Source organism: Vipera berus, assembly GCF_964194415.1.
Source record: "Vipera berus genome assembly, chromosome: 7".
Taxonomy (NCBI): Eukaryota; Metazoa; Chordata; class Lepidosauria; order Squamata; family Viperidae; genus Vipera; species Vipera berus.
In genome coordinates, this window is record NC_138209.1 from 13,204,853 (window position 1) to 13,216,967 (window position 12,115).

At 40.4% G+C, this 12,115-nt stretch overlaps 1 protein-coding gene across 6 annotated transcripts in view; it reads left to right on the top strand.

Annotated features, from left to right (window-relative positions):
- The window catches only part of AFF1 (ALF transcription elongation factor 1), a 183,770-nt gene that overhangs the window by 67,812 nt on the left and 103,843 nt on the right, over positions 1-12,115 (top strand). For 5 of the 6 annotated variants that reach the window (XR_014027154.1, XM_081333155.1, XM_081333154.1 and 2 more), the window contains 2 exons: positions 1,130-1,250; positions 2,855-3,727. Coding sequence is in view for 5 of the 6 variants with exons in the window: in XM_081333155.1 (XP_081189281.1) it covers positions 1,130-1,250; positions 2,855-3,727 (994 nt within the window). In the remaining variant the exon portion in view is untranslated. The remainder of the gene's footprint in view (positions 1-1,129; positions 1,251-2,854; positions 3,728-12,115) is intronic. The other variant, XM_081333158.1, reaches the window with a different exon arrangement.

The following is a 12,115-nucleotide window of genomic DNA, read 5'->3' on the forward strand; positions in this document are numbered from 1 at the left end:
CGGCTTCTGCATGACGCATCCGACCCGCGGGCCGGCAGTTTGACACCCCTGCTCTATACCACTTCAGACAAGTGGCTGTCCAGTCTCTTCTTAAAATCTCCAGTGATGAAGCACCCACAACTTCTGAAGGCAAGCTGTTCTACTAGTTAATTGTTCTCACTGTTAGGAAATTTCTTCTTAATTCCAGGTTGCTTCTCTCCTTGATTAGTTTCCACCCATTGTTTCTTCCCTTGCCTTCTGGTGCTTTGGAAAATAAGTGGACCCCCTCTTCTTTGTGTCAGCCCCTTAAATACTGGAATATTGCTATCATGTCACCCTTAGAATAAAGCATTAGAAGGGCAAACGTCAGTTCATTCACTCACAGAAAACTATGTTTTGGGGAAACTGCAGAATCCATTTATTTTTCATTTTAATCTTTTCTTAAAGATTGGAACTAGAGCAGCATTTAAGAGTGAACTTGTGTAATGTAGGAGAGCGATAAATATTTTTTGTGAGCATGTAAAAAAGAGGACATTCATTCTACTTGGATATTCTTGTGCCTTAAGACACAAAGACAGCTGTTGTGAAATTTGTTAAGGTAGATGTAGAAGCTGTGTAAGATTTAGAAAAGCCAAGAAGCTGTTGCATATATCATAGCATTCCTTACCTCTACCCAATTGCCTACTGTGTCAGACAAGTTGTGTAAGTTTCAGACCTGAACTAGATCTTGTATTGCTATAGTAAGCAACTCTTCTTTATTCAATTTAGAATATTAACCTCTTCCATTCACCTTTGTGAGCTGTGGGCACGAAAGCTATTATTTCCTAAAGTGTTGAGTCCAAGAAGTGGCTGAAATGAAGAACTTCATGAATAGATATGCAATCTTAAAGCTTACAAAGCCACATTGAACAATGACTTGGTAACCTTGAGAACTGCTGCCATTTTAGAGATTTGCTATTTTTCCCCCCAAAGGTTTTTCTGCATATCTACATGTATGTCCATAGATAAGTGGATATATGCGGTGCTGTGAGGCTAACCGTTATGTGCCAGTTTGCTGAGTTGCTGAATTACCCAATCCCTCTTTGAAATTCTTAAAAATGTCAGTTGAAAATGTGTGGCTTTCATGATGAAATGCTTGCTCTCCCAACAGCTTGTACAATGAAGAGAGAAATTTGCTCCGCATTCAAGCAAAAGAGAGGCGAAATCAGGAAGCTCACCAGGAGAGAGAAGCGTTCCCTGCAGATATTCCCCTTTTTGGAGCGCCTTACAAGGTATCCATAGCATATCTCCATTATACCATAGAGTGAGCTTATAGTTCTATATTTTTCCAGTTAGCCTCTTTTGTTGCAAGAGGATTTGAAAGTTAGATTTGGTCTGTCCTTCATGCGAAGCCAGTGTCCTTTGCAGCACACAGTAGGGGTGGCTTTTGCAAAACTTAAGGCATTTATCCAAGTCACCTCTGAGCTTGACTGTTGCAATATGCTCTACATGGGGCTGCCCATGAAAAGCATTCAGAAACTCCAATTGGTTCAAAACACAGCGGCCCACAATGGTTTTGTGCAGAGCCAGGTGTGCACATTTGTCACCTCTTTTGCGGGAGCTGCATTGATTGCCAGTTTGCTTTTGGCTGCAATTCAAGGAGCTGGTTGTCGCCTTTAAAGCGCTGCTACGTGGCTAGGATATTTGAAGGACCGTCTCTCCCTGCTTACATTCACCCAACCCACCAGACTGGAGAAGCAGGGAATGTTGTGGGCAAGGGGATTCATCTGGTGGGACCCAGAAGAAGGGTCTTCTCCGTGATGGCTCCCTCCTTTTGGAACATCATCCCTGTAGAGATTAGATTGCCTCCCCCCCACACACACTTTAAAATTCCAGTTCTATATAGACCAGTGGTGGCGATCCTCTGGCATGAATGCCAGAGGCGGCACTCGGAGCCCTCACTGTGGGCACGCACGCTGTTGCCCCAGCCCCACCTCCCCCCGTTGCCCCTTCCTCACCAGCAGCCCCCCCGGAGGAGAGTCGCCCCCAGGTGCAGCCCGCACGTAGAGCGCGGCCAAGGACATGGCAGCCGGGCAGCGGGGACAAGACACCGCCCTTGCGCCCCATCGCATGCAGATAGTGCTGTGGGGTACGGGCGGAGGGCGTGACCACCATGGCACTGCTGGGCCGCCTGGGCGATCTGCTGCTGCGGGCCGTGGAGGTGGTGGGTGGCCCTGCGGGTAAGCGGGGCAGGGGGTGGAGTGGGCAAGGCAGGGTGGAGACGGGGGCAGTTTGGGGGCACTCGGTCTCTAAAAGGTTCACCATCCCTTATATAGTCCAATGATTTATCAAGATAAAAGAGTGTTTTCTCTTTTTTCCTACTGTTCTGGTCAGTGTATGCAAAAGAGATGCAAAACACTTTTTCAAATGTATGGAATATTTACCTTTTTTTGTCGCCACATAAGTACTAAAGTACCTATATTTAGATTTTATTTGATCTGTGGTGCCATTTCTTTTCCATCTATTTTTGGGTTATTGCCTCAAAAAATGAGAAATATCTGTCTGGGACTCTAGTAGTCTCCTCTCCCTTAACAACAATGTGTTACAAAGGCTGAGCCTACCCTCAAAGGCCTGCTGGAGGAAGTGGAGAAATTTTTGTTGCATGACATTGCACCTTTGCCCAGAGAACACACACTGCAAGCCGTTGTAGTTTGCCGGTTGTTAGAAAACCTGAACTGTTGTTGCAAATTGATTGTTGCAAACTGAGATCTTAGGCTGATGGACAAGCAGCTCTTTGGGCTTAATTCATAGCTTCGAACCATGTTCCTGCCTTTTCTTGCTCTTCCTGGTTTTTTTCACTGCTTTTTTTTCCCTTGGCGTTCTTTTCTCATTTCAGATTAACAAAGCCGACGAATTGTCTAGCCGAATTCAGAAAATGTTTGGCAATTATGAAGAGATGAAAGAGCTCATCGTCAATCAGTTCTATCAGAATTTTATAGGGATCCCTACAAGTGTCATGCCTCTGCTCCCCCCTCATAAAGTAGATCACCCTCTCTTTTCTGAAAAGACTGGTACCCCATTCCAGAATCACAGCCATCGTCACAAACACGTGGGACCTCTTAGCTCAGATGTTCCCTCTGTGGGCAGCTCCTACTCAAAAATTCACTCAAGGGTGGAGCCAGCCACACAAAGTGCTGGATTGTCTAGCTATCAGAAGCCAGGTCCAGCAAAGAGCTGCAAGACTGAAGGACTTCAAAGTGGTAGATATCAGCAGAAAAGTAAAAAGTACACTGAAAAATCTACTGCCCCTGAGGCACAACCTTCACTTATGGAACTTTCTCCTTTATTGTCTACATTGTCTTCTCCTGTACCACCTTTGTCCCCTCTACATTCCGGCCAGTGTGTCAGTTCCAGATCCCTCAATAGTAAGATCGAAAAGCATGGGCAAAGTAGCTCCACATCTAAGGAGCTCCTGACCAGCGCACATGATAATGAAAATGAGGACACTTTGACCGCTTCTGTAGCAGTCAACGCTCAGCTTTCCAGCCAGGCATTTCCGTCATCCTTATCAAAAACCAGTGCAATACAACAGAAACCCACTGCCTACGTTAGACCAATGGATGGCCAAGACCAGGCTCCAGATGAGTCACCCGAACTCAAGCCATTGCCAGAGGAATACCAGGAACAGTCCTATGGAAAAATAACAAATTTAAAAACCAACATCAAGACCAATTTGCCCAAATTGAAAATACCTGCGGAACCAATTGAGGTCGGTTTACTAGCTATGTTTGGTTTGATTTTTCTTTGGCACCAAAACTAAACAAAATTATTTGTATAATTTACATCCAATCATAAGCTGTGTATAATCATGAGTTTTTAAATAGGACAACAATTGGAACTGAACGTGCTCCATAGAGGTTCCCTTTATGGAGCTCTTTAAGATGAGAATCAGTTGCTACTTAGTGCTAGTGTGGCTATATGCCAGAGGTCCCCATCCTGTTGGGCATCAGAGAATGGTTCCGTGGAGAGAGGTTTTTCGGCGGACCAGAGGGTGCATGGTTTTGTGTGCTGCCTGCATCCCACAGATGGGGCTTTGCTTGTTTGTGCGGATCAGTTGCTGGCATGCCGCGGCCTGGTACTGGTTCATGGAGCAGGGGTTGGGGACCCTTGCTCTATGCTCTCAATACTTCTCCTTGCCAAAGGATGCATAAACTTAGCAAAGACAGCAATACTGAGTGTTTTAAGTTTTTAGTGGAGCATCATCTTCCACCAGGAACTGAGAATGGGACAGTTGTGTCGGGATTCTGGGACTTGTAATCATCATCCTCAGTAGGACAATATCTATATAATAGGTGTGTTCCTGCATTTGTTAAAGGATAAATTTTGACATATTTTAAATAAGTGGCAGAGGACAAGGTTTATTATAATTTTGTTACCCAGAATTTGAAAAACTGTCATTTGAGCAAGCACTTCTTGTGCAAAAGTGGCCAGAATGTATGCTATGTCTGTCTGTCTGTCTGTCTGTCTGTCTGTCTGTCTGTCTGTCTGTCTGTCTGTCTGTCTGTCTCTCTCTCTCTCTCTCTCTCTCTCTCTCTCTGTGTGTGTGTGTGTGTACACAGGTATTATTGTATTGTCTATAATAAATCTGGAGCTGTATATAGTATTAGGGAAATTAAGCATCAAGAGCTTACAAACGTCCTTGATATTTTTTTCTACCATTAAGCCAGATAGTTTTGATCTAGTTCAAATCTAGTTCTAGTTTACTAGAACAAATTTCTCCACCCTCCCCACCTTTTTTCCACAAACCACATCATCAAAGAAAGTTAAAATAACATTAAAATCACTACTGTGCTGTTAAAGTATTGGTGATAAAGATATTAAAGAAAGAAAACAGCAGATAAAATTAAAACACCATGGTGAGCCAACTAGACTTATTTTTCAAAAAGTGTTTGCACAATCAAACATTTTCAATTAGTAATGGAATGACTGCATGGAAAAGCTCAAATCTGTCTCCCAGAGTTGGGAATTGCCATTAACAAGGATAAGCACTCAGCCTAGGTTTGATATGGGGCTAACTGCAATTGAGTTGTGTACTATGGAGATTTTGCTCGAAAACTGCACAAAACGCCATTCTGCCTCCCCTGTGTATTCTTTTGATATCACTTTTTTCATCAAATAATGACACGTTCATTGAATTTTCAAAGCTTGTATGTCACTTGCAGCTGCGAATTAACTGTTGACGCTTTCAGCTCTTGGCAGCAGTGAAAAGTGCAGCTTTTCCAGTTGAACACAGGAATTTTCTTTCCTATTAATCTATTGTGGAGAATTGTGTTATGAATCACTTTGTACAACAGATGCACTAAATCTGTGTCAGTCTTCTGGTTGCTTGAAATGCTGACATCTCTCCAAGTCTGGTATTCAAGTAGCCACACATTTGGATTTAAGTATGTTATAATACAAAATATACTTCATTGGGAAACATAATTTTTCTCTTTATGTGCGGGAGTCTGTCTATCTGTAATTTTAGAATGTTTTCTACATATTGGGAAGTTGTGCAATGTCTACTAAAATGTATCAGTTGTTGAGATCAATAAGACCATGCAGTTTAAAATGTTCAGACGTTGCAAAGAATGAAGAATCTACTATGAGAAAAATCATTTATGTTTATTGGTTGTAAATCTATATTCCTTAACTTTAGATTGAGAGAAGCTATGTCTTCTGTTGTTGGAATACAAACATTTGGTTGATAGTACCCAGAGTGGGTAGTTCCATCCTCCTATTCAAACATTTTGAATCAACCAAAGGAAATTCACATGTGCAAAGTTAAGAAAATATCTATTATTAATCTTTGTTTCCTCACTTAATGATTTTGTATTCTTTTTGTGTGGGTGTGGGTGTGTGCTATTACTATTTAACAGAAATCACAGGTGTTTTATTGCAGATAAGCTGGTAGTGTCTAACAGTGCAAAGGAGGTTGCTTATGGGCTATGGTGTATGCTTATGGGAACAAGAATTTGAAATAACAATGAGTAACGATGCTTTTATTAAGCAACCATGGCTTATGTCTGACGTACACAACTGGCTCTTGATAGTTTGCAGCAAACACAGATATATGCAATTCTCTGGTTTATCAACTCAACTTAATGTTGCCATGAGACTGCTGTTATAATTTCGTTTCCTGTTGTGGTAGAAAAACCAGCAGCAGGTGTATGAATTGCATATGTAGAGATTAATTTATTGGTTGTTTTGAATCAAATTTTACCACCGATTAACACTGGTTGGAATTTAGGAAAATTCTAATGTTGCACATCATTTATTTTCCGGCAGTACCCATCCCAGAATGCTTTATAAAACTTTTTAGAGACCACCATTTGAAGAGTTGTCTTCTCATATATTATACCAGGACGGAACAACTTTCTAGTGGCCAAAATAACATGTTTTCTTTTTAACAAAACAAAACAAAATCTTCCAGAGGTTTGTGATTTAAGCCAGGGGTCCCCCAACCCCTGGTCTGTGGACCAGTACCGGGCCATGGCATGCTAGCAACCAGGCTGCACAAACAAGCAAAGCTCCATCCTTGGGATACAGGCAGCACACAAAACTACGCACCCTTTGGTCTGCAGAAAAACCTCTCTCCACGAAACCGTTCCCTGGTGCCCAAAAGGTTGAGGAACTCTGATTTAAGCACTCAAAATATAAATTTGCTGGGGTTATTCTTGACATTTAAATTAGATTAAAGCCTGAAAACCCTTCCATAAATGCACACAACCAATGAATCATCCTGGTTTGGGGGGATCCAGCCTTTGTATGACTTTAGACCTCCATTTTTCTCCTTGAAAAAAATGCAAGAATAAAAGAAGCAGTAGAGTGTGTGGGCAGGCTTGAAAAAAGGATCTCCTCAAGTAATTTATAAGCTGCTTTTTTTTTTTGCATCCCTGCCCTGTACTCTCAAATACACTAAATTATGGGATTGATAAAAAGGAATAAGTGAATGTAGCAGCTGCTAGCTCCAATTGTATGTTGCATTGATTCCATTCAGTCCACGCTGAATGCTTATAATGTTTCATCTTAGAACACTCCTACAAATCTTAAGAAAATCCGTTTTTTAAAGCAGATGAAGACCCAGTACGAATTGTCCTGACTGTCTCTGTTCAGCTGCCAAACTGCTTAGCTAATCTCTTTTCAGGAAAGAGGTCCTCATCACAGTAACCCTATGGAGAAATGATATTTTCTATTTTTTCCCCATTCGCGAGAATGTGTCTGATGGTCAGGCAAACAAATGTGCACGCCAAATCTCAAGAAAACCGGACTAAAATGCAGCTTTCTTTCATTTTCCACATTCTTGAAAATGGAGCTTGTGTCAAACAGTATAATCGGGTGGAAGGATTCCATGCAGTTTCTGGATTGCCTGTGTATATATAGCGCCTGGCTTTGGTAAAAGTAAAAAGGGTGTGTGCTGATTCAGAAGTTATCCTCCTGCTAAGCTGTTGTTCTTAGAAGTTAAGCATGCGAATGGAACTGTCACCCAGATAAACAGAAAGAAAGAGAGAAGAAGGGCACTCTTTTATTTATCTTTTATTTTTGTTTTCTAGACTGCTGGTCATTTGGTATAGTCTCGTTTGGAGCAACAACCAACTTGGCTTTTAGTTTTAATAGGGCGAATTTGATGTAGAGAGAAATTATAATTATAAGCCTGATGTGAAGCTGTTGAGTCATTCTATGTGTTAGTGCAATGTTTGCCCATGAAAAAAGCGGAAAGCAAGATCCAGCAGGAAACATTTAAACCAGAGGTCTTCAAACTCGGCCCTTTTATGACTCATGGACTTCAACTCCCAGAATTCCTCAGCCAGGCACACAGGCTGAGGAATTCTGGGAGTTGAAGTCCATGAGTCATAAAAGGGCTGAGTTTGAAGACCCCTGATTTAAACAGTACTTGGGAGCATAGGACAGGCAAACGTTACAAACAAGGCAAGATATAGTAAAGCAGTATAATTAGTAAGAAGTGCAGGTAATAGTGATGCTGTTAATAAGCTAAGAACTGTGCCCTTTGAAATACAACAGGATCTTTTTTTCTAAATTTTAGTAAGTTGGTGATTTTTCTGCTCTTCAGTCTGCCGTGAATTTTTATTCCTTTCTATGACCAGTGTTGTTATTGTTTTCACCAGGAGGTTTATGGAAGATCTCTGCATGTACTTGAAATCATTGAAATCTTAGATAAGTTAAAATATGTCATTTTCAGTATTAGTTAGGCAATGGCAGTGTCCAGTTTTTCGTGAAGTGGTGGAGTCTTGCTGCACCAAATGTGATGATGTCATGTTTTCTGATGTTGGGATGCTACTCGTCAATATGGAAAGATATTGTAGTGACTAAGATCTGAAAGGGCTACCCATGTAGTTCAAAGTGGTTGAGTGCTTTCTGATGCTTTAGGCCAGGGGTCTTCAAACTTGGCCCTTTTATGAGTTGTGGACTTTTAACTCCCAGAATTCCTCAGCCAGCGTGCCTGGCAGAGGAATTCTGGGAGTTGAAGTCCACAACTCATAAAAGGGCCAGGTTTGAAGACCCCTGCTTTAGGCCATCTACTATATCTAGGCCTGTACGATCTTTAAGTTTAACACTGTACAGGTCATGAAGAATGTGTTGGAGTAAAGGTTAGGTTGTGAATACATCAAATTTATTTTATTTATTTATTTATTTATTTGTTTTTATAAACCGCCCTTCTCCCGAGGGACTCGGGGCGGTGTACAGAATAAGGTGGGCATACAGAATGAACAATAGTGAAAAAAACAATAGTAAAATACAAACTGGGACCCCAATTAGAGCTATCAGGCCAGGCCGGACTGGTGGAACAGGTAAGTTTTTAATTCGCGTCGGAAGGTGCGGAGGTCGGGGGCCATCCGGATTTCAGTTGGTAAGCTGTTCCAGAGGGCTGGCGCACCCACTGAGAATGCCCTCCCCCTGGGGGCCACCAGCCGACATTCCTTGAGCGGTGGCACCCTGAGGAGGCCCTCTCTGTGGGAGTGCACAGGACGGTGGGGTGCTGACATTGGCAGAAGGTGCTCCCGTAGGTAGTCCGGACCCATGCCATGTAGGGCTTTGTATGTCATTGTTAGCACCTTGAACTTCACACGGAAGGCAACCGGAAGCCAGTGCAGCGCACGGAGGAGAGGTGTGATATGGGAGTATTGGGAGGCTCCCAAGAGTGTCCGTGCCGCTGCACTTTGCACCAGTTGAAGCTTCCGAGTGGATCTCAAGGGCAGCCCCATGTAGAGAGCGTTACAATAGTCTAGGCGAGAGGTCACAAGAGCATGGGTGACTGTACGTAAGGCATCCAGGTCCAGATAAGGCCGTAATTGGCGAACTAGTCGAACCCGGGAGAAGGCCCCCTTGGTCACAGCTCCTATGTGATCTTCCAGGGAGAGCTGCGAGTCAAGGAGGACACCCAGGTTGCGGGCCCTATCAACAGGGGGTAGTAACTTGTCCCCGATATTAATTATAATACTAATTATATTTCCTTTTAATTGTTTTCAGTAGCCACAGATGCTGAGTGGGTAGCTAAAGTCAAAAGAATGGATATTTTATTTAATTAATTAATTTTATTGGTCACCCATCTTACTGCAGGGTAACTCTGGGGGGTATGGCTGGTTGGCCCAAAGCTGCTCCGGGTAGTATTTTGTTGCAGGTTCCTCATACATTTGCAAAGTAGGCAAATTCTTCCTTAACAATTTTACAACTTAAATATCACCTATCAAGGCTTTTCTGACTGCTTCTGGAAGCTAATATTTGAGACCTTTTTGTCTCCTCCATTACTTAATTGATTATTTTATTACAGTAACATTAAACAGCTTGGCTAGGTTAGCAGTATTTGCAGTGATTTAATGCTGGTTCTGCTGGATATTTATCTATATGAATAAACGTTAAGAATGGTCCACTTGGGAAAATCGGGGCTGTGTGAAGATAAGGCCTATATTTTGAAGGTTTTCATGATGCCTCACAATGTTTTTTTTAAAACTATCAATTATTCTTGTGAAGAAAATGAGCATTTCCTAAGGAAAGTAGTTTTGAACAGACACCTTTTTTATTCACATATCTTTATATTTTAATTAGTATATTATTTGGGTATTTCCCCCTTAGGTTTTAATATAGTAATATCCATTGACTTCAATTCTGTCAGGGAACGTGTTTTTGAAAATGTGTTGTTCTGTACTAGGTTTAGATTATAGTGATTATATATGTTTTTTATTATACTGTAAAGAAAAGTCCTTTGTTTGAGAAAGCTGTCCTTTAAATTTTTCAATGGTATCACTTAATGCACACTTTCATATTGTGAAAAATATGGAAACTGAATTTAAAAAAAAATAAATTTACATATACTGTTTTGATTTTAGGATTTTTTTTTAGAATACACATTTTTCGTAAAGTTTTTATTGATTTTGCTCTTGTACTTTACCTTGTTAGCCAAGTTATAAACATAAACAAGTTTTTATTCTTATGAACCTATTTTTAAAGGTATTGTATGTCCTTTATTTTTCCCAAGAAAATATGGCCACTGTAATTTACAGGGCTTTTTTTGTCATAGAACGCTCAGAACGGAGTTCCGGCACCTTTTTTGGATGGAGCCTTGTAGGGTAGGCAAGGTGGGTTGTATGACATGTGTGAGTTTCGGCACCTTTTTCTTTTACAAAAAAAAGCACTGGTAATTTACATCTGTATGCCTTGTCACTTAAGCATAATTTTTATTTATTTTGACTATAAAGTAATCGCTAAAATTAGGAACGCTCGTTTTAGCCTTAGCACATGCTACAATGAATAAAATCCAGCTCATGAATGAGAATGCACTTTAAAAATGATTAGCTATTTTCAAGCTTGTCATCAATTATAAATGCAGAGTTTAAACCTATTGTTTATACACTTTGTGTGTTGAAACTGAAAGTGCTTTTGAAAAGCGTAATATTTGTATGTTGTGAGCCACCTTCTCCTTACTGAATAGACAGGATGTAAAAACCTTAAATGCTCCCTTGGGCATAGATTTTAGTGATTGAGTAACCCCATCAGGTGTGATTTTTTTTTTGTAACTGTGGTTGCATGGATTGGGTTATATTGTCCTCAGATGCCATTATGCTTTTGTTGTATTGTTATTACTGTTTGCTTCTATTTTCCTTGGCTTTAATCCTATGATTCCCGCCCAGAGTCATGATGGCATGATGGGCAGCTGTCTAAATCATACTAAATAAATGAAAAAAATATAATGCAAGACTATAAATAAAAACTAAAAGACAGTGCAAGGAACATCTCGTTTTCTGCCTGCTAAAATGGCATGCCAGCTATTCCTTGCTTTAAAAAAAAGTCTTAACTTATTTTCTTCCTTTTTATTGTAAGAATCAGCAAAAAGAGAGCTGACCTAACATTACTTAAATAAGATTTTGTTGGAAGTGTTCTCTCACTTTCTCTTTTAATGAGTTGTGAAATTAAAGTAGCATCTTCAAAAATTCTATTTTAAATTGAAAAAATACTGTGGAGTTAGATTAAATATGCAAAATGCAGAAGTGATAAAATGATTTTAATTGCCACTTAAATAGGGTTTTTCCCCCTGTTGATTTAGGTTTTGAGAAAGATATAGAAAAAAAGACCTTACGAATGAGTGATTACAAAACCTTAATGTGGAAAGAGAGGCTGATACCTGAAAATAGTTTTTAAAGTCTCTTTTTCTTTCATATTAAAAGTATTGATTTGGTGCTCCTTTTTAAGAAACTGCTTAAATGAGAACATTTAAAAGAATCTTACAAATTTAATAACATAAATGAAAGTGGTACTTTATACACTATGAAATAAAATAGCATTTGTGAGTCCATGCGTGTGTATATATAAAGCAGTAACTGGCTAAATCTTTATCTGAAATAGTCCAGCGAGAAAAAACAATGCCCTTTAAATAAATAAATCACAGCCAAATTCTGCAGGCTCACAATATTGAAACCCGTGGAAAACAAAAAAAAAAAAGCAACTTTCTTGTATGTTCTTCGCTGCATTCCCCCTGGACGTTGTTGGGTTGGCTTTTTCCTTCCTTGCCCTTCCTCCCGGTTCAGCTGCTGCATTTCCCCTCCCTGTGTAAATCTGGAAATAAAATATTAACCAAAGCAGCCATTAGAGGAACGCAGATGAA